Below are 23,051 nucleotides of genomic sequence, written 5' to 3'. Positions count from 1 at the left end.
AGCAGAATATACAAAGGTATAGGGTTGGATCCACACTTACTCGTGCTAAGAACAGACTCGCGTAAATCAACAGGGCTTAACTTAGTCCTAACTTAAACTACATTGATTTCAATGGGTATAATCAAAGCGTTACTAAGTCTGGCCCTATTCCATAGGATGTAAAGTTGGGCCAGGAATTGGTTTTACTTGCTGAGCAGCAGCCTGAAGGAGAAGAAGGCAGAGTGACTCCACTCTTTTTACATGCAGTATCTCTTCACAAAGCAACTGGCCTAATTCACAGCTATCAGTCACCAGAAACTGAGATAACTTCACCAGTGCCAAGCTTGAGGCATTAAATCATCTGTCAAAGTTATGAGCACTGGCACAAAGATTGGGTTTCTTTTTTGAATTTACACTAGAAACTTCAGATGAATCTGGTCACTAAAGAATACCTCTATGTTCATTCTTAAATCTAGAAGGAACATGTAGATGTTTATCCAGTAATGAAAGTTATGCTCATTGAAATCCACAGGACACAGAAGGTTATAGCTTTCCTCACCTTTCTCCTCCACTCCTTTGGTATTCCTGTTGGCAGCCTAGCCACTGCTTTGAGAGCATCGTGCCACTAAAAAATAACCACTGAGACAGATTATTCCAGTTCAGAAACATAACTGGGCATGCAACACATTAGCAATTTAATATATTTACCATGAACTTAAGTACCAAGTACTTAAATACCCGGTTACCCAATTAGACATGATCAACATGGAAAGGAAGAACTAATCTGCTGCTTAATTATTCATTCATATTCTAGAAATTACAAAAATAATAATAATGCAATGGACTTTAATCCTTTTAGCTTCTTAGCCATATAGAATGACCTGCTGTCACAGAAAAGGAAACTGTTCAGGTATCAAAACACCACAAGTAACAAGCACATTTGCAACGGAAGTGATTACTGTATAGGCTCATTTGGATAACACTCCCACTTCACAGGCCAGTGCAGATTTTAAATAAATATTTGTCCATGCATTCAGAAGACCTTTAGCCACTTATAGATGAATAAAAATAATAAATTACCTGCTGAAAGCCATTCTGACCTAAAGATGGCTCAAGTGTAAATTTCAACTTGGTGTCAACTCCTATGCAGTAAAATAATAAAAAAAACAAAGAAACAAATTACTAAAATATTGGTTTAGGGATTAAAGAAGAAAATTATCAGATAACCTTAAGCACGTGAATGTCCCCAAATATCTAAATCAACGTATGGTAATGATACAATTTTTGACATACAAAACTGCGTATTTACTCTGGGTCAGAGACAACTCTAGAGAACAGGTAAAACACATTAGGCAAAAATGGGTGGGTACAGCCCCTACACATGGAGGGAAACACCTTGGGTTCAACAGAGCTTTCCTCCCCACCCTCACCCCCGGCCCCACTTTGCCATTAACAATGAGTACCCTAGGACAGTTCGGCAATCAAGATATCTATGTTTAGCTCCCTTATTCACAGGAGCTAATGAAACTTGACAGAGCAGAAGGGATGAAGGTGAGAAGACGAAGAGCCACAGCTCTGAAGTATAGCATCTGGTTTGCATGCAGAAGGTATCAGGTTCAATCTGCAGCCTTCTCCAAGTAGTGCCATTAAAAAATATATCCAAATTTCATAAAATGAAGTAGATATTTAGATACTCATTTTCATCCAGATCAGCCATGTACAGTGCAATTCCATACACGTTACTCAAAAGAAACTTTCATCAAGTTCAACGGAGCTTACTCCATTAAGTGGATTTGGAACTGCACCCGTAGCTTTTTAAAAATGGGGAGACATATAATTAGGATAATTAAACTTTGAAAAATCTCACAAATACCTTTAGTAATCTACATTTACAATACTGACATCCAAAGAAATTTCTGACCTTTCACAATTAGCTTTCCTTTTGTATCCAGTTGTAGCCAATTAACAAATTAGCTACATATTTAATCAATATTTACTTCCAAGGAATCATACGGATTATAGTGAATTGTTTCATGCCCTTTCTTCATTGAAGTCTGATTTGTCAAACTCGCCTTAAGCACAATAGACCATCTGCTTTTATGAAGCCCTTGTGCAAGAAGAAACTAGCTTCGTGCACAAGCTGTGGATTTCTTTTCTTTTTTTAAGAAAAGCTGCACAATATGTACCTACATTATAAAGGGCTCTTGCCCCATATGGTAGAGTGCTGCTGTCCAAAGCTAAGGTGCTGAACTGTCATCTGATGTTCTAACAACAAACTCGTGACGCCTTAGACATTGGGAAATATAAAAAGACTGCAACTTTTGGAAATACTGGATTTGCTTCTGTTACAAGACAATTACTAAGAAATGAAAGGGTGGCCAGACACGACAACTTCTCAAATCAATTACACAACCATTCCTTCTAAATTTCAAACAACTATATTAAACTAGGAAAGATATAGTGTTACACACACCAGCTACTTCAATATAATATAACCAAAGGAGCCCCGAAGCTTTAACAGTCTTTCCAATACAGGCCCTACAAGTGAGGTCATCACTACTAAGGAATTTATTTGCATTTGATGCAAGGTTGTTGACGCATCTGCATCAAGCTTCTTGTACCCTCCACAAATGTGTCTTCGCTTCAGCCAGGCAACAAAGTTGGGTTTGTCTGAATACTGAGATTTAAATTTCCAACAAGAATTGAATCGCTGCTTTCAGCAGCCCTGTCCTGCCTGCAACGCTTCCAAGCACCTGGATAGCTCAATTGGTTAGAGCAGAGTGCTGATAATGCCAAGGTTGCACGTTCAATCCCAGTATCCCTGCATTTCAGGGGGTTTGATTAGAAAATCCTCAGGGCCTCTTCCAAAGCTACAATTCTGTGATTCTATATAAATATACACACCAGAGAGAGGATTAGTCTTCTTCTACCTGTCGTTATTGGATACCTCTCGGATACCTCCCGAGGTTGTCTATACTCCCCATTCTAGTTATTTCTCCATACCCTAAAGAACCACAGATGGTCAGGCATCAGGGCACTTCACCCTCAGCCATTCTTCTGCATCGCCATAGGCCAGGTCTTCAGAGAGCAGGATAGGTACTCTAGGCATAAACCTCAGAATTGCCTCCAGAACAAAGACACTGTGCTCAAGAGTCACGTGTGCTGGAGGAGTCAGGTGGAAAAACAGATGGAGCGAAGGGACGCTCTACCCTTCAACCAACCCGACGTCCTGGCTCCCAGGACATTCACAGGGGACCTCTCTGGGCTGGACGGCTCTACACCATCCTTCCGAGATGCCCCGACGAGATCCCCTGCTGGGGGCTCGGAATGGGTAGGCTGCCTCGCAGCTCCAGAGGCGCAGTTTCCTTCTGGCCCTGTCTGCCATTGCCAGGCCCGGAGGAGCTCTCCTCAAGCCGCAGCCATCCGCGCTCCCCGCCCAAGGCGGCGCCAGAGCCTCGCCCTCCGGGCCGAGGAGACGGCGGCGCTCCGGGGCCTCCCCAGCCAGCCCGAAAGCCCGTTGCCCCCGACGGAGGGCGCGCTTCCTACCCGAGGGCTCCATCCGCGCCCCTCCGGCGTCGCTGGGGAGTGTCTGGAAGGAGCAGCGCCGGGCATCTCCTCGCACGCAGCTCCCTGTCGCCAGTGGCCGCCCCCACCTTCCCCCAGCAGCTTAAGCGATTAAAGCCTGCCCGGGTTAAGCCCGGCTAAGAGGCCTCGCCACATGCCCTCCTCCCCGCGGCGGCCGCTTTTTCAAACAAAGGCGGGAAAAGCGAGGGCCTCCAGGGCGCGCCAAACCAGCAGGCAGCCCTTACCCGGCTCCAAGGTGCAGAGGAGACGAGGCGCGGTGCGCGAGATGCAGCTGCGCTTCTTCAAGACGTTGCTGAGGATGGTGCCCACCCCGCCGCCGCCGCCGCCGCCCCCGCCGGTGCTCTGGCGCTTGAGGCAGCGTCCCCCCCGGCGCAGCGAGCTCGCCAGCCTGTCCTGCCTCATGGCTGACCCCGGGCCGCAGCGCGACCATCCGCCGCGCTCGCCTCAGCTCAGCAGCCGGCGGGGCGCGCGCGGCTGGGCTGCAGGTGCAGCGCGCGGTGACGCAATGCCCGGGCCTGCCGGGCTCGCCGTCGTCGGGGCGCCCGAGGGGAGAGCCTTAAACGCGCCAGGCGGCGAGCAGGGCCAGGCATGGGGGAGGCATAATGGCGGGGCCGGAGGAGGGCGCCGCGGGGGCGAGAAGAGGCCGGCGCGCTTCCCTCCCGGCTGGAGGGGGCATCTGCAGTGCAGAGAAGAAGGCAAAGGCGAGGCGAGGGAGAAGGGAGAGAAAGGGCTGCTCCCGCCCACAAGCGCAGCAGCAGCATCACGGGCGGGGGGGGGGGCGAGCCGGGCGGCGGTTCCTCCTCCGGCACCGCCTGCTAGCAAGCAGCTCGGGTTAAAAATAAACGCGAGTCGGCATGGATGCCAGCAGCATCTATAGAGCGTCTTAAAAATATATATAAAAAGCTGAGGACGACGACCAGGCTGCAATCCGTCAGGTTTGCACAGCCTGTCCTGAGGGAGCTGCAGAAGAGTGGTGGGCATCTGCTTAGGCACCTACAACAACAAGGAGTGCCAACTTAAATAAATATGGGCAGGGGGGCAGGGGAGCCCTGACCCACATAATCACTTGAGGCAGCAAATGCACACCATAATAATAAAATATTTCAGGAGGCCACCCCCCAAATGATGCACATTGCCATTCAAATGGTGTGCATTAGCTCCTATGACAACGTGTCTCTCCCATTGTTGATTAAGATGAGCTGTGCTTTTCTTTGCAGCATCCTTAAAAACACTGAAATGGGGGGAGGCGCTTCCAGTTTAGGTTTCAGTCTAATTGCTGAACATAAGGCGGCTTGTGTTACCCCCCTTTGCACAGAAGGCACCATATGTGCCACAATCGGATGGAATATGTTATAGCAGAAGACGCTTTGCACGTATTATATGCCAACGAAATCTATAGAAGAGAGAAATTCAAAGTTCCCAGGGCCTTTCCATCTGCACCTCCCCCTCTTTTCCCTCTTTCAAGATTCCATCCTCTGTGCTAGTGAACCATATCGGCATCTATTTTCAATATTAAATTATATCTGTGGCAGTAACGTGTAATAACCGAAGGAATGACGGACACATTCAAGAGTCACTTTAAGGTCAAGACTTCTGCCAGAGCTGAAGCAGGAACCCTTGGGCAGCACTGCATACCCACCTCACTGTTTGATATGCATATGTACATTATTTTCCTTTCAGAAACAATACAAAGCTCAGCGCAGTTGGATTTACCAAGGACCAGAAAGATTTGCACCATAAAGAACTTGCAACATTCCTGCTTCGCAGAAGCCTGACAACTCATTGCACAGAACTGGAAAAGTGGGCCATCTACACCTCACAGTGGAGAAAAAAGGTATGGACAATAGCCCTGATATGTTGATTAAACATATAAATGCATTAGATAACACCCAGGACTCAGGCAATTTTACTGAAATATGGCATCCATTTATTTCATTTTCTATTGATAACACAGAAACCTGGCATACATATGTCTATGCCTGGAGAAATGTTTTTCCTTAACAAGGATTTTGATTGGAAAAGGAGGGGGAGAAGAGGAAGGGAGGAAATAACCCCCCACACCATTTATTCTTGCTTTGTACCAAACTGAATAAAAATATAAAGCTTCGTGAAAGTTTAATTTTTTCAATCTGGTATGGCTCGCTGGAGCAAAGTCACAAAGCTTACATAGAGTTTTTCCTGTAATATGTGCCCTTGGTATTGTATGCACTCCTTAACGTGGATTCAGAAAACCACATGAGATGGTGGTTGACATGGTGTATCAACAACTCCAAGGTGAACTTCTGGGGTGGCCATCACACCACATGCTTACTTAATAAAAGTGTGTTCCAGATCTGAAAAAGTTTGAAGATAATGTTCTATTGCTTGGTAAGTCATTATCTGTCATGGGAGCAGGGGGACAAGAGCATTCAAATGAATCACCACCACATCCTACGGTGCCTGTAGCTACCTATCTGAATCCATCATAGCCTCTCTTCTGTGCAGTGTGTACTGACACTGAACAATTTGCACACCCTGGTTCAAAACATTTTTTTTCCATTATAACCATCATAAGCTGCAGAATGCCAGACCATATCTGTCAGTCATATCAAGGTGATACTCCTAACCTGAAAAGAGCAACACAATTCATTTCAACCTTTCAACAACAACAAAAGAGACTGGCTAATTGCTACGTTTTCTAACATGGTTTAGCTAGGCTCTTTCAAACTGAAATGCAGCGGGTGGTTTTTGTTGTATTAATACAACTGCTCCCTATTCCTCAGCGACAGCAAGTATTTGTTTTTCTTGTTCAGGAGAGTCAATTCATTCACCGTGGTAAAAAGCAGGTGTAGTAATTAAGTACAGCAAACGGTTGCCCTTTTTTGTCCTACATAAACAGAGAGCACATATGCATCAAAGAGCACCATGGCAGCTTTATTCTCTGGCACAACACTTTCTGCAAGCCTGTAAAATAAATGAGTAACTATGCTTCCCAGTGCAAGATGTTTATGATGCTATCATATTGTATGAGATAAATAAAAGGTCCTATCACACCAAGTTGAACCATAAATCAACTGTACACATAATAAAATGTACATAGAATATAGTTAATTGTGGCTTTTGTTTTGACTGGGATTATTCCTTGAAAAGCCACCCACTGCTATTCATATGTAAGCGCGTTGTTAATTTTGATTACAAAGGCTATATATTCTTTTGATAAGAGGATGACCAAAACTCAAGTATAAATGATTGCTTTCTTTTACATGTTTTTATACAGAAGTCTTTGAACCAGCCCCAAAACTGTACAAAAGAAAAAAGAAATTGCTATCATAGCCACCCATTAAAAGTACTGGAAATGGCTTTCAGGAAAATATGTCATTGATCAAAAGTAGCCTCAAAACATACACTGAAGATATTCAGATAATAAATATAGCCAGCAGGTCTCCCCCACCTTTCCAGATTTATATATAAATTTCCATCAAGCCTAAAGATATGTTTGGTTTACTGGGGGCAGCACCAGGTGAGGTATCAGAGCCCTAAATAAAATTAAATGTTCTGGAGTCCATATTGGCCTATTTATGAGATTTTTATTGTGCTCTTCCAAAGCAGCCCAGGGCAGCAAACAAGAACAAAGACTATGAACAGAAGCTAGTTAGGGCAAGGAAAGGGATAGAATAATTCTAAGTTTCGTTAGAAGTGCTGGTATGGTCTCAGAGTATGGTCTGAAGGTGCACAAAGCCACCATCTTGCTGAAGCTAAGCCGCCATTTGGATCTAGTCAGTGGCTGGGATGGGTGGCCTCCAGTGAACCACACCTTTGCCACCTCAGTTTCGATGTCAAAGGAAAGGCAGGATATAAAATGAGAGGGGGGAAATATCATTTTTAAGCCCCCTTTCTGCTTGCAGGTGTGACGATTTCTAAGCACAGCACAACATTAGTCCCTGCAGAAGTTGGCTATTAGTCACACACCTCCCAAATGCTTCTCTCACTTCTGCTCTCCACAAACGAAATGCCTATCTACATAAGATGGCCGCCATGTAGACACCACTTAAATTGCTCCTTACAACAGTGTAAAGAGTCAAAACCTTGTGTAAGCTACGGTGCATGAACAGCTCACCGTGCGTACAGCAGTGAAAAGCACTTTCTACACAACAGCAATCATAACACTTAAATCAGGCCTAAGAATTACTTGTTGACCAGCAGTCGTTTGGACAGTTTACTTCTCAAGCTGTATGCACCACTCTTGGGTGCGTACCCTGAATAGTGCTCTGTTACCCTGAAACCCAGGAGCTAGCTTAGGTTAGTTAAAGGAAATGTATTTTGGCTTGCTTTCAAAAGCTATTCTAAGCAATTAGATCCAGGTTGTTTTCAGGAAAAACTACCCAACAGAGGCAGGGAAGGAGCATGGTATGCGGAAGGGCAGGGAGAAATCATCTCTGTTTCTACATATCCTATTTGCAAATTGTTTTAGCAGATTATCTGCAGAGTATGCAATGCATTATTAATCCCACCTTTGAAAGATTCCCTCCCCCCTCTTCCCTAAATATAATTATTTGCTTAACAGCTCATATAAAACTGCACTTTAGCATGCTATTGACTAGCGTAATCAGTCCAGACAGCTACGTCAGATGCAATAAAGGTTTACTATCCAAGTCTAATAAACGAAACAGAGTTATGTGCTCTCCATGAAAAAGATATAATTAGATCTAATATAAGAACTGTGCAAGTTGCTTTCCATCTCTGCAAAGTACATTTCATGTCCTTAGTGCTGAAAATCAAAGTTTCAGGAATTGTAGCAACTTATGGGCCAGCAATGGCATGCCGGTCAGAGGTTCCCCACATCTGGAGTATGGCGTACAGGACTGTAACAGCTGGGGAGGATGACAGAAAATGAGGTTGGTTGCCTTGCACAAATGGAAGTGCTTTCTGCTATGACAGCGTGCAGTTCATGGATCCATTTGTGTGGCTGATCATGCCTACTTTGGTCACCATCGCTGACAGATTCTTGCCCCTGGAGAATTTGTCAAGAGGGAATGCAGCTCTATGGTTGAAACAGCTATTGGGCTTGATGGGAGGGAACAAGTTGTTCCCCAAGCCTCATTGTGAGAGGTGGGCATTTTCCTGACATGGCGTAGAGGATTAGCCCTTCCCTCTCCAATTATGACCTCTCTGCCCAGAAATTCCCCTGCGAACCACAAATAGGTTTGAAAATAGCCTTTTATCAGAGCTTAAGAGATTTTTATGATTAAGTGGCATGTTCATATTGTTAAATAAAATAAATAAAAATATATTTTGTCTCCAAAGCCCTGCCTTGTATCAAGGAAACACAGCAATGCTGCAACTTTATCGCAGGAGGCAAAAACTATCACAGCAAAATTGTTCCAGTTCAAACTGAACAGATTGTCTAATTCCTAGCAGTCTTGGTGCCGTCATGTCTAAAAATACACACTTCGTGCTGCATTTTTTAATTAATGCATTTGATCCACCAGTCTTTCAAATATTTTTCTTCCCATTTAGGTCACCTCATAGTTCTCATGCTGTGAACGATGGAGAATGTGACATGAACTGAGTGCGAGTTACAGAATTTGTGTAGGAGGGATAGGAATCTTCGTTTCGCCCACACACAAAGACTGCATAACCAAATTTGTGAAAAGAAAGCTACTGTCTCCAATTTAATGTTCAAGCTGTTGGGTGGCAAGTCATAAAAGCCAACTACTGTAAGTAATATGCAAGCAACAGGAGATGTTTGAACCACTGGATCTACTTCAAAGGGGAGGGAAGGAGCCAAAGAAAGCACAATTAGTTTTTCATACAAACTGCTTGCGAATTTTAAATGATGGAATGGGTCAGGAAAGGGAGAGCTAGCGTTCAAAACAAAACACCCAAGCCCTCTTGCAAATCCAGCCAAGAATACTATACTAGCTCTCTGGGTTCTAGCCAGACTTTATAACTCCAGTTTCAAGGTTAAGGTCACATTGTCCAAGGTACTGCTTTGTCAACCTCTTCGGCACCGGCACAGAAATCCCTTGAACAAGGGGCTAGCAGACCTGTTCAGCACAGTGACAATAAGGCCTGCCAAAAGGTCATGACCGACTTGCATATAATGTCCATAACTGACTCGCTCCACAAATCATTAACAAATACACCAGAGACCAAGTATACCAGGTGGCTGTTTTGTACCTATTGCACAATGTCACACTATCAGGGTCTCTTCTGCTCAAATAGAGAAAGGCTTCCCTCCTCCTTGGAAAACACTTTGTTACCCATATTAAGAGCTGGGAAACATTTCATCCGTCTTGTTAATACTGCTGACCAGCTCATCTTCACTGTCACTCCTTTAGTCTTCTAGTATAGGGATGGAAACCGCAGGCTCAGGGGCCAAATGCAGCCCTCGAGACTAGAAATGGATGAATCTCCCAATTCTGGTTTCTCTCAAGCTGTAGAAACCTCTGACTTTTGCATGGGTGGAAGGTAGCCCACTGTACAAAAGTAAGATTTGCATCTGCCACTCCACCCTTTCATCCGGTCCACTACCACCACCACTGGTTGACCTTGATGGAATCTAGCTCTCAGACTGAAAACACCTGCCCATCAAGCTGTCGCCTGCCCGTTAAATGGACCCTGTGGTTGCCAGTCCTAAGAGGTCTCAGAACCCAATAGTAGCACAATAGCAGAAGCAGGTGGACTTAGGGGTCAGGCTATGCAGTGGTAGTTGTTACTGATGCCATGAGGCTACTTGCTTCTGTGAGATCCTGGGATAAAGCAGCCTCAGTGGCTTCTGGCTTATGGACAAACAAGAGAAGACACAGAAGTCCCACTGATATTTCTGCAGATCCCTGGATATAGCAGCCTAGCAGAAGCAGTTTCTCCTCATCCTTCCTGCCATAGGAATACAGAAGGATAGAGTGAACACAGCTGCCACAAGCTTCAACGCCCCAGAAGCATTTCACAGTGTCTTTATTATATGGAGAAAAGGCAGACCTATGGAACGTGGGCTTGCTTCCCTTGACCCAACAGTGCATGTGTGCATTGTGCAACAGTGCATGGTGTGTTAACTTAGCTACCAGAACCACCCTTCCCATAAAACATTTCCTGAGTGGGAGAGAATGTTGCACGTGATTCTAAGCAGCTACTTTACTCGGATGTAGAAAACTTCATCTGCCTCTCCACTCAGTCAGAGAGAGAAACAGAACATGAAGATGCATACATCAAAACAAGACAAGTCCCTTGTAGCACTATATATATATATATATATATATATATATATATATATATATATAATTTTAATGCATGCACATAAAAGCTCATTTTAGTGCAGTGTTCATGCCATTTCATTTACTGTACCTGAATATAACAAACTGCCATGCTGCATGTTAATAAAAAAAATACAAGACAAAAAAAGTTAGCTTTAGAAAAATTCTGAAGAACAACCTGTGATACATTTTATACACAAAAGCGCTGAATTAAAACATGTAAAAAGGCTAATTAAGTGTGCATACTAGCTGTGGCTCCCAGTGGTGATCCCTCCTTCCCCAAACTGCCACTACAGGAGTTTCTGAAGAACCATTTTGCTCTGAGGGAAACTGAGAAGCAAAAGAACGTCCTCCTTTTGTCTTTTCTGCCTTACTGTAACACGTCTGAGGATTACTGTCTTTCTGATCTTCTGTAAACTGCTTTGTGTGGCCCACCAAATGGTACATGAATTCATAAAGCAAATGCACAAGAGGTTTTGCATTTTTAGTTTTTATACGGGAATTGCGTAATTGAGGTCAGATGGTTGTACTTCAGGCCTTTTAAAGTTTGGTGCCGTATGTCTGAAACTCTCAGAACTATGTGTGGGCACAATCTACATAGCCACAATTAAATCATTTCTGTCCTGCTGATTTTGAAGCACAGCCTGAACTCTTTGCCAGCATGCCACTGGGACAAAGAAAGGTTCACCATTACTGAATTTCACCTTATACGTGAAATCCACTTTATGCCTGGACTGTGTCTCCTTTAAATGCATACCTCCCCCTTTTTTTCTTTTTGGACACCAGAACTAATATTTTTCTTTCCTAGGCTATTAATGTTAAAAACTTTAAAAGGCCCTTGAAAATATTGGTATTGCTGAAATTGTTGTTTTATATAGTTGGTTTACATTCTTTTATCATTCATGGTTTTTCTATTATGGCACAAGCTGTCTTGAGAATTATATCTTGAAAGGCAGAGCCAAAATGTATTTTTAAAAAATAAAACTTATAATCTACTCTATGGGTAGGCAAACTAAGGCCCGGGGGCCGGATCCGGCCCAATCGCCTTCTAAATCCAGCTCATGGACAGTCCGGGAATCAAAGTGTTTTTACATGAGTAGAATGTGTGCTTTTATTTAAAATGAATCTCTGGGTTATTTGTGGGGCCTGCCTGGTGTTTCTACATGAGTAGAATGTGTGCTTTTATTTAAAATGAATCTCTGGGTTATTTGTGGGGCATAGGAAGTCATTTGTTTCCTCCCCCCAAAAAAAATATAGTCCAGCCCACCACATGGTCTGAGGGACGGTGGACCAGCCCCCTGCTGAAAAAGTTTGCTGACCTCTGTACTCCTATGCATATTAACTTGGAAGCATGTCTCATTAAGTTCAGTGGATTTACTTCCTAGGAAGTATGGTTTGAATGCAGACCTAAGAAATCCTCAGGTATAAGAATCTGACCTAAATTTTAAAATTCCTTTTTAAAAACTGAAAATGAAAAAAACTCCTGTTCAAGTATCGGTTCCTTTATAAACAATACACTACAGAGCCTGCAAAAACAAATAGAAGAAAACCTTCATCTCAGAACAGCACTTGCCAGTCTCCTTCCCTTACATATATGTTTATAGAAACCAAAAATATTTTTTTCCTGTGCTAAACAGCCTTTTCAAAATACTAGAACAGTAAAGTGGCATTTCAAAATAAGCTTACAGAGCGCCTAGATGACAACACACAAACACACAAGGGTACTTACGCCGTTTCTGGGAAACTGCTTGCAAACAGGCTGTTACAATATCACAGTTCTTCTGCACTTTGTGCAAAAGCCTGTCCTTTTGTTTCAGAAGGCGAAGCAATTTTGCTGACTGAACACAAATTCTGTAATTCAGCTCGCGTATTATAGTTGTCAACTCATTGGTATCTGTCAACAAACAGAGAATAAAATTAGCCTGGTGAAACCTGTAACTTGAGAACACATTTTTCCCTATGGAAAGCACCAGGGGTTACGCCCCTAAACTTGGGGTGGAAAGTCGGTGGCCCTTTTTTGGAGTCAAATTCCCATCAGCCTTAGCCTGTGTGCCCAATTATCAAGGAAGATAGCTGCTGGAGTCCAGCAATATCAGGAGGCTCGAAAATCCCCCCCCCCCCACCACTGCTTTGTTGTTTAGTTGTGTCCGACTCTTTGTGACCCCATGGACCAGAGCACGCCAGGCACTCCTGTCTTCCACTCCCCCAATTTGGTCAAGCTCATGTTGGTAGCTTCGAGAACACTGTCCAACCATCTCGTCCTCTGTCGTCCCCTTCTCCCTGTACCCTCCATCTTTCCCAACATCAGGGTCTTTTCCAGGGAGTCTTCTCTTCTCATGAGGTGGCCAGAGTATTGGAGCCTCAGCTTCAGGATCTGTCCTTCCAGTGAGCGCTCAGGGCTGATTTCCTTCAGAATGGATAGGTTTGATCTTCTTGCAGTCCATGGGACTCTCAAGAGTCTCCTCCAGCACCATAATTCAAAAGCATCGATTCTTCGGCGATCAGCCTTCTTTATGGTCCAGCTCTCACTTCCATACATCACTACTGGGAAAACCATATCTTTAACTATATGGACCTTTGTCGGCAAGGTGATGTCTCTGCTTTTTAAGATGCTGTCTAGGTTTGCCATTGCTTTTCTCCCACCACTGCTATAAATGCATATTCTTGTGGAAATTCCCTGCCACACTCAAAGAGTTCATGTTTTGTTACACCTTAAGAAGTTTACAGTAAATGATGGATAACAAGTTATTTATTATTAGGTCAATACTTTGCTCAAGACTACCCCCAAGGTAATATATATAGCAGTAAATCCACAAATTAAAGCAATAGAAATCAGTAAAATAATGGAATTATTAAGAGACAATAATCACACCTGCATGAGAATTTTGTCTGCAGTTTTATATACCCATGAACCTGAGGAGATAGTACAAGAATACTTGGCTAGTTGAGATGTATTCAAGTCTCCAGGGCCAGATGAACTGCATCCAAGAGTATTAAAAGAACTGGCAGATGTGATCTCAGAACCACTTTGAGAATTCCTGGAGAACAGGCGAAGTCCCGGCAGACTGGAGGAGGGCAAATGTTGTCCCTATTTTCAAAAAGGGGAAAAGAGAGGACCCAAATAATTACCACCCAATCAGTCTGACATCAATACCAGGGAAGATTCTGGAGCAGATCATTAAGCAAACAGTCTGTGAGCACCTAGAAAGGAATGCTGTGATCACCAATAGTCAGCATGGATTTCTGAAAAATAAGTCATGTCAGACTAACCTGATCTCGTTTTTTGACAGAATTACAAGCCTGGTAGATGAAGGGAATGCAGTGGATGTAGCCTACCTTGATTTCAGCAAGGCATTTGACAAGGTGCCCCATGATATTCTTGTAAAGAAGCTGGTAAAATGTGGTCTTGACTATGCTACCACTCAGTGGATTTGTAACTGGCTGACTGACCGGACCCAAAGGGTGCTCATCAATGGTTCCTCTTCATCCTGGAGAAGAGTGACTAGTGGGGTGCCACAGGGTTCTGTCTTGGGCCCGGTCTTATTCAACATCTTTATCAACGACTTGGATGATGGACTCAAGGGCATCCTGATCAAATTTGCAGATGACACCAAACTGGGAGGGGTGGCTAACACCCCAGAGGACAGGATCACACTTCAAAACGACCTTGACAGATTAGAGAACTGGGCAAAAACAAACAAGATGAATATTAACAGGGAGAAATGTAAAGTATTGCACTTGGGCAAAAAAAATGAGAGGCACAAATACAAGATGGGTGACACCTGGGTTGAGAGCAGTACATTTGAAAAGGATCTAGGAGTCTTGGTTGACCACAAACTTGACATGAGCCAACAGTGTGATGCGGCAGCTAAAAAAGCCAATGCAATTCTGGGCTGCATCAATAGCAGTATAGCATCTAGATCAAGGGAAGTAATAGTGCCACTGTATTCTGCTCTGGTCAGACCTCACCTGGAGTACTGTGTCCAGTTCTGGGCACCACAGTTCAAGAAGGACACTGACAAACTGGAACGTGTCCAGAGGAGGGCAACCAAAATGGTCAAAGGCCTGGAAACAATGCCTTATGAGGAACGGCTAAGAGAGCTGGGCATGTTTAGCCTGGAGAAGAGGAGGTTAAGGGGTGATATGATAGCCATGTTCAAATATATAAAAGGATGTCACATAGAGGAGGGAGAAAGGTTGTTTTCTGCTGCTCCAGAGAAGCGGACACGGAGCAATGGATCCAAACTACAAGAAAGAAGATTCCACCTAAACATTAGGAAGAACTTCCTGACAGTAAGAGCTGTTCAACAATGGAATTTGCTGCCAAGGAGTGTGGTGGAGTCTCCTTCTTTGGAGGTCTTTAAGAAGAGGCTTGACAACCATATGTCAGGAGTGCTCTGATGGTGTTTCCTGCTTGGCAGGGGGTTGGACTCGATGGCCCTTGTGGTCTCTTCCAACTCTATGATTCTATGAGAACATGTTTTCCAAATTATTACCATTATTTTACTAAATTTTTCAGGCTCCTTAGTATATTATAAGTATCTCCTTCAGAAGCATTTAGCTATTGGCAACATTTGACTCAAGTAAGCCAGTTTGGTGTAGCATTTACAGTGTTAGATTAAGACCTGGGAGACCAAAATTCAAATCCTCACTCAGCCATGAAGGTCACCTTGAGCCAGTCATTCACTCTCAGTCTAACCTATCTCACAGGGTTGTTGTGTGTATAAAATTAGGAGGAAGAAGAACCATGTAAATCACACTGAGCTCCTTAGGGGAAAGATGGGATATAAATGTAATACATACATGCATATTTCATTTCCTATTCTTTCCCCATGGCAAATTCATTTGGCATCATAAGGACTTTGTAAAAAGCCCATACTGTGTTTTTCATTAGCTGCAAATATTTAATATATATGGTTTGCTAGTAACTTGGCTTCTTAGATTGTTTAGAGATCTTTGAACATAAACTCACCTGCAAAGAAAAGTGTAATCTTTAAAAGAGCAGTTTTATTTACATAGCATGCACCCTCTAGTGGGCAAAAGCAGGTAAAAGAAATCAGCATTTAAGTTAACAGCTGCTTGCCATTCATGAAATTAGCTAAAACAAATAAAGAAGGTTATATCTGTAATCAGTAACAGTGGGCAACCCTTAACCCTTTGAGAAAGAACGCAGCAGAGAACAGGGGGAATGGCATTCAACGGGGGTGTTATCTGCATGCAGAACGTAGGAACTGTATTGTGATGTTAACAGACATTGTAGTATGGACCTCACTGAAATGGCCCTTTAAAAATTCAGTACTAGGATATCTTTCAATGTAAAGACTTATTAAAAAGAGTACTTATCCTACACAACTGGTGCTGATGACCAGAGAAGGAAAACCAGAGGTAGAATTTCAGGTGCTATGGGAAAACTTGATTGAACACACCCACTGAGAGAATGATCATAATATTTATATAATGCTTTTTCAGTGTTCAAAGTGTTTCACACAGGCTGTCTCGGTTGAGTTGAGCCTATAAGGTTGAGCCTATAAGGTAGGTCAGTTGAGCCTATAAGGTAGGTCACCATTATGCTGCCCATATTGTTAAATACAGCAGGCTGAGAACACAAAGCCATCGAATATTAGAATCCCACTCTTTCCGGCTGAAAAGGCTCCATGAGCAGGTTATGAAAGGTTGATAGATAGACTTACAAATCTAAAAATACAGTATATAAAATGAAGGCAAGGCGGGGAGGGAAGAGATGAAAGTTTTAAGCAAGTGGAAAGGTAGATCGCTAGCTACTTCTTATGTGGAGAGAAGGGGAAAGCAGGCAAGATGAGAATCTGTGGATCAGAGTTTGGCATGTTGCAGAAAGATGTTACTTTGACCAATAAAATTTTTATTTTTAAAATAAAATTAATTCAGCAGATCAACATTTAGTTGTCACAGTAGCTGGTAGATCACATTAGTTATTAACTCTTATCATGGCAGTATTTTCTAAGGGGCCTACAAATGAACCAGGAGTGCCACACATCACCAGTAATCAGGACAAAACATCTGTAAGGTAATGACCAACTGCAATCTATTAATTCCTGTTATAGGTATGAACATGCAGGACAATATGCTTTTAGGAAGCTACTGTCCATAATAAAGCTATTAACAGTAGCAATACTAGGCTAGAGTGACATATGATCTTACTCAGAGGCAGCGTCATATCAGCATATGAGGCAGACTGTGTCTCTACCCAACCCAGTATTGTCCACTCTGACTGGTAGCATCTCTCCAAGGCAATCCTCGTCTCCTGGCCTTGCTGCACAGTATTTTTTAAAAGGCCACATTTTCAACTTGGACCACTACTATTGAACTATTACCCTTCTTTAAAAATTGTATGGCTCTCACAGCAATTGAATTCGTAACCTTGGCATTATTAACACCACACAGTATAACTATCTGAGCCAATGAGCAAAAGAGCCAGGTTCAGATGGCCCATGGAGACTGTTGGGGGCTCCCAAGCCTTAAATTAGGAATCCTAGCGCAAAGGCCCAAGACAGGCTTGAGCCCTTCTCTCAATCCCTCCCCTCAGAGTGATGGGACAGCACAACAGAAGCTATGGCTAACTGTCCACAAACAGTGCTTCAGGACCAAAGCAAAAGAGATGGTACATCATAACATCTTACTCAGAATCTAGCCAAATTAGGAAACAATTATGAAAACCATATTGGCCTGTTTAATTGCTGTTGCAGAGGAAACAGATGTTACCCCCTCCTAGAACTATCTCCTTTAGAGTCTTAAAGTAAAGGGATCCCTGACCATTAGGTCCAGTCGTGGCTGACTCTGGGGTTGCGGCACTCATCTCGCTTTATTGGCCAAGGGAGCCGGCGTACAGCTTCCAGGTCATGTAGCCAGCATGACTAAGCCGCTTCTGGCGAACCAGAGCAGCACGCGGAAACGCCGTTTACCTTCCCGCCGGAGCGGTACCTATTTATCTACTTGCACTTTGACGTGCTTTTGAACTGCTAGGTTGGCAGGAGCAGGGACCGAGCAACGGGAGCTCATCCCATCGCGGGGATTCGAACCACTGACCTTCTGATTGGCAAGTCCTAGGCTCTGTGGTTTAACCCACAGCGCCACCCGCGTCCCTTTAGAGTCTTAGGTCAGCATAAATTTGTATTAGCAATCTCTGTAAACTGTGTTAGCGTATTAGCTTCTCTAGCTTAACAAAAGCGCCAAGTCTGTTGCTGATTAAGTATAGATCTACTTTGCCCTGCTGAAAAACAGAAGCTGGGAATTTACCTTAGGGAGCTTATGTGGGACTGTAAGAGGTATAAACATAGAAGGTGAGTGTATGAGATGACAGTGAAGCAGAGACGTATGTAACCTGCTGAGGTAAGAAAAAATGTGATGATATACACCCAGTATTAACATCTAAACACCTAAAGATGAACACAAAGAGCTATAAAAGTTTCAGTTCAACAACCCATGACAATATGCCAAAATTGCAAGCGATGGTGTCATAGCAATTTACAGTCAAGGCTTAAGATCATCCCTGCTGGTAAATATTTACTTACTTAACATCAGTATTCAGGACATTAAGAAAAGCAATTGATAAGTTGATTCCTCCCTGTTCTTTTTTGACTAAGACTTCCCTTATTTTGCTTTCTTCATCATCCATGGCTATTCTGTGGTCATCCTTGATTGAATGTACAGTAGCTAAAGTGGCTGCAGCGCAAATTTAGATCCCAGTTTTAGCATACAACAACAGCATAACTTCAGCAAGACTTGACAACGGAAAAGGCAGCAGGAAACATGAGCTGGCAGTATCCTTTTCCGCTAACAATCTGTCATAAACCTGCATGGAAGGTAAGTTTGTGAAATGCGCACCCACTAGTGTTGTTTTTAGGGGAAAGCAAACATGAAAAAGGGCTCCAAAAGAATGATGAGTAAAGAAAAGAAGAAAGAAGATTGTTTGCTTAGCTGAAAGTAAACAGGATTTTAAAAATTGGGCCATGGAAGCAGATCTGAGGCACAGTCTGAAAAATCCTAAGGACAAATAGGAAGAGAGGAAAGTCTTGAGCAGCAAAGTCCTAATTCAGTCGAAGAAGAGGGATGGGGATGAATGCAACAGGTGCACACTCAGAGCCCAGTATATCTTAATCAATGCTTTTTTTCAGCTGGAGTTGACAGGTGCTCCGGCACCTTTTAGGTGGGCGCCATTGCCATTCCAAGAGAACAAGGGAGAAGATCACGCTGAGCACCGGCACCTCTTTTTCTAGAAAAATGGCACTGCTTGGAATATATGAGTAAGAAAGTCATCCTGCAAGGACAAGTTTGCCAACTCTCTTCACTTTCCTGGCAGTGCTCTCGTACAAATAAACAGAAAGCCGACCGGTGTAGTGCAGCATTCCCCGCCCGCACCACGGAGATGCAGAGCAGGACATCTTCACCTGTTGACTTTCTGCCTGCCAGGAGGAAGAAGCAGGAAACTCCTTCTCCGGCGGTAGGAAACCCTTTTACCTTTCTGCGCCAGGTACGTCCTCTGGTGCCGCTGGCCGGGCCTTCGCCGCAGCTCCTGCAGGAAGCGGGACTCGGCGCTGCTGCCCCTGCCGCCGGGGAAGGCGTCGGAGCCGGCGGACGCCTCGGTGGAGCTGTCCACGCTGTCGCGGTGGCGGGCGCGCCCCACGCTGTACAGCTCGGTCAGGAGGCCGTTCACCAGCGAGGAGGCGCGGCTGCGCGACAACGCCTCCTCGCTTTCCTCCCCTTCTTCTTCTTCTTCCTCCTCCTCCGCCGGGCTGTCCGCGCTGCTGCACATCCCGGGCCGGGCCGGTTGCTCCCCGGGGTCGCCCAGGTCCACCTCGGCGAGCTCCATTCCCTCGCCCGGGTAGGAGCAGCCTCGCTGCGCTCGCTCGCGCCTCTGCCAGGCGACTGAGGGTGGCGCGCGCCCTGTGGCAAATCCCAGGGCCAGAGTTCCGGGTCTGGCCCATTGTCCTCGAGGCGAGGGGGGTGGAGGGAAGAGGAGGGGAAAAAGAAACTCTCTTTTGCAAAGGAGGCTTTGCGCAGGTCACATTCGTCGGTGTCCCCTGGAGAATGGAACGCGCCGTCGGCGCGTCTGTGGCTTCCAAGCTCCTCCGTGCGGTGAACCTGCCGCCGCCGCCAGCCAATGGGGTCTCCCCAAATCACCGCTCTGGCGCGAACTTCCCAGGGAAAGAAATGGCTTACGGAGGAAGTGATCGTCGAGTTTGGTGGTTTTGTCACAGTTTAGGGTTCCAGTCCGGTTTTGTGGTTGTGTTTCTTGTTGGGCCGCCAGTGTTGGCATCCCAGCATTCAGGTTCAAAATCCTACCAAGGTGGCTGGAAGTCACGTTCAAGCAAGTGTTTTGAAAGCGCAATCAAGGTTATTTATATATGCCACTACTGTACACTGCGGCCCCTGTTTTGTTAGCCCAAAAATGGAAATCGAGCAAAGAATGGCAACTTAAGCGGATGGAATATGCACAGCTTGCAGACTTAACACAGAATAAGAGGGAAAGGACATACGTTTAGAGAAAATGAGGTAAAGGGTAAAGGGACCCCTGACCATTGGGTCCAGTCACGGACGACTCTGGGGTTGTGGCACTCATCTTGCTTTATTGGCTGAGGGAGCTGGTGTACAGCTTCCGGGTCATGTGGCCAGCATAACTAAGCCGCTTCTGGCGAACCAGAGCAGTGCACAGAAACACCGTTTACCTTCCCGCTGGAGCGGTGCCTATTTATCTACTTGCACGGGCATGCTTTTGAACTGCTAGGTTGGCAGGAGCAGGGACCGAGCAACAGGAGCTCACCCCGTTGTGGGGATTCGAACCACCGACCTTCTGTTCAGCAAGCCCTAGGCTCTGTGGTTTTAACCCACAGCACCACCCGCGTCCCTTAAAGAAGATAGGAAAACGTTTATTGAATATATGGGGGAAATTGTGTACATCTGAAAACATTGGCAACATAAAGATAAATTCAACAGTGTAAATAAGTTTTGGTGGGTGTAATAATGGAATACTGAATGGTTTAGTTTATGTAAAATATGCAGGGATTTATGTTATGCAAAATGAACCATGGAAAGAGAAGAAGGGGAGTCGTTGATATTTTAAGGTTGTTTAAATGAATATTCTAAAATGTAAAACAGAAAATTTAATAAAAATTATAGGAAATAAAGTGCAATAAAGAGTTTGGACTGACTAGGAAAGTGTCCATCCAGATCCTTCCCACAAGATACAGGTGATGGCAGGTGATCACAGGGAGGTGAGGGGTCCAACTGCAACACACCTGGAGGTCGTTGTTGTCTGCCTCCGTCTTTCTTCTGGAATTTAGAGCAACGCATAGGAGCCAAATCCAAGGAGCCAAGGTCCCAACCAATAAAATATTTGAGAGAGCTGGGCTTCCCCCTCCAAGTTTTTCGGCATTGCCATTCAAAGTCTGTGTGTGTGCCTTGTGATCAATTATTTGGGGTGGGGCTTACCTGCCCGCCCCCATATTTTGTTCAAGCTGACATCCCTGGAAATATTAGTAAATTAGTACAGCAAAACCCAAGATGATCATGTTACTGCTCCTTCCTGCTGGTACGAATACTCATGGTGTTTGTCTCATAGAACTGTCTCAGTTAAAAGCTGTCCAATCAAAACAGGATCAGAAAACAGCAGTGGCAAAATTGCCAAAAGTGAGTGTGTGAGAGGCTGCAAGCCTAACTTCACTTCCTTGGGAACCCCGTTGAATTGAATAGGACTTATTTCTGAGTAAATATGGTTAGGCTTCTGCTATCGCTGTTTATTATTAGTATGCCAGCTGACAATAATATTTCATGTATCTGATGTGTAAGGCTGTCGTTCTCAAAAGTTAACAGTGGTGCTGAAGTTTCACAAGCACAGCTCCTCCATCACAATGCTGTAGTGATTTATTTATTTTTTAAGCTATGCCTGGTGAATATTGTCCTGCATGACCAATCCCAAAGAATCTTAACTCTGCTTCTTTTGGGAGTATGGGCCAGTTATTAAGGCAGGTTTCTGCTAAAATGTCCTGCCATCCTTAATTCACATGTGACACCAAAGGTATCTCTTTTGACCTCAGTTCCGTCAGCATAGGAGTATTAATAGCCTTCTTTGTCAAGCTAGATGACATACTAATCACTAATAAACATAGGGAGAGCCCTGCTGGATTAGACAAATGTTTCACCTTCTCCAGGCTAACCAGTTCCTCTAGGATTCCACAAAAAGGACCTGAAGGCAACAGCTCTGTTGCACAATGCTATCTCAGAACCTGAAGATTCAGTCATGAGTAAAAGCTATTGATTACCTATATGCTGATCTATGACCGTAATAAAGATTTGTATTGTGTTGATTGCCTTATTCTCCGTGGATTTGGTGAATACCCTTTTAAAGCTAAAGTGGTGGCTATTGGCTTGCCTTGTAGCAACAAATTCCATAAATTATGTACTGTGTTAAAAAGTCTTTTTTTTTAACCTGAATCCTCTGATACTGTTTTATTGGGTGACCCCAAGTTCTGGCATAATAGCAGTGGAGGTGAGCCTTTGACCCAAATTAGACCCATCAAGCCGGTACACTTGGCCTGCGGCATGATTTGGTTCAAACTATGTGCATATGACCATCATGTGACTGCAGATGCTGGACAGCTTAAACTGCAGCATCAAGTTGAAAAGGAAGAACTAGGATCATGTTCTAGGTGTCTTCCTTTGCAGCCTCTGGCAGAATCCAGTGCTTTTTGAATCGGCACCTTTCCTGTTGCCTCTGTGATGACAGAAAAATATACCACATTCAGAAAGTGCTGAGTTGCAACTGGAAAGGGAGTATCAGGAGCACACTGATGTAATGATGAAGTGTCAAAGTGCCCCATGGAGAACAGGCCAGTTCTCTATTCAGCCTTTTGGCTGGATCTACCATAGTTCCCCACCCTTGTATTAAAGGGAGAGAAAAATTAGTTCCACCCACTTTCTCCATCCAGGGCATAATTTGATAATCCTCTCCTGTGTCACCCCTTCCAGTATGTGTGGCACAATTATTTTGAAGCAAGTCCTACCGTATCCAAAGTAAGCAATGTCTAGAGCTCCCTCCCTAGAAAATGTGTTTAGTATAACAGCCTGTCTCACCTTGGCAGCCTCCCAAGTATTATTTTGGTGCTGACTCTTCAGCCAGCAGAGGGCGCCTCAACATCTTCACACAACTTCAATTCAACCACAGCCAGCACTGCACATTTTAAGGATTGCTTGGGCAATGTCAACATCAGTTCAGAAGCTGGG

At 44.2% G+C, this 23,051-nt stretch overlaps 1 protein-coding gene across 6 annotated transcripts in view; it reads right to left on the bottom strand.

The window, feature by feature from the left end:
* Nucleotides 1–19,742, bottom strand: part of TBC1D30 (TBC1 domain family member 30) — a 42,651-nt gene extending 22,909 nt beyond the window's left edge. For 2 of the 6 annotated variants that reach the window (XR_014502091.1, XM_083399545.1), the window contains exons 1-4: nucleotides 19,290–19,742; nucleotides 12,526–12,690; nucleotides 1,060–1,121; nucleotides 539–604 (exon numbers count right to left, since the gene is read on the bottom strand). Coding sequence is in view for 5 of the 6 variants with exons in the window: in XM_083399545.1 (XP_083255671.1) it covers nucleotides 539–604; nucleotides 1,060–1,121; nucleotides 12,526–12,690; nucleotides 19,290–19,641 (645 nt within the window). In the remaining variant the exon portion in view is untranslated. Of the gene's footprint in view, nucleotides 1–538; nucleotides 605–1,059; nucleotides 1,122–3,525; nucleotides 3,545–3,788; nucleotides 4,024–12,525; nucleotides 12,691–19,289 lie in introns of those variants that run through there. The other 4 variants (XM_083399547.1, XM_083399548.1, XM_083399546.1 and 1 more) reach the window with 3 other exon arrangements.
* Between the last annotated feature and the right edge of the window lie 3,309 nt (nucleotides 19,743–23,051).

Source organism: Podarcis tiliguerta, assembly GCF_965153285.1.
Source record: "Podarcis tiliguerta genome assembly, chromosome: 10".
Lineage (NCBI taxonomy): Eukaryota > Metazoa > Chordata > Lepidosauria > Squamata > Lacertidae > Podarcis > Podarcis tiliguerta.
The sequence above is the reverse complement of the archived record's forward strand: the minus strand, read 5'-3'. Positions and strand labels throughout refer to the sequence as shown.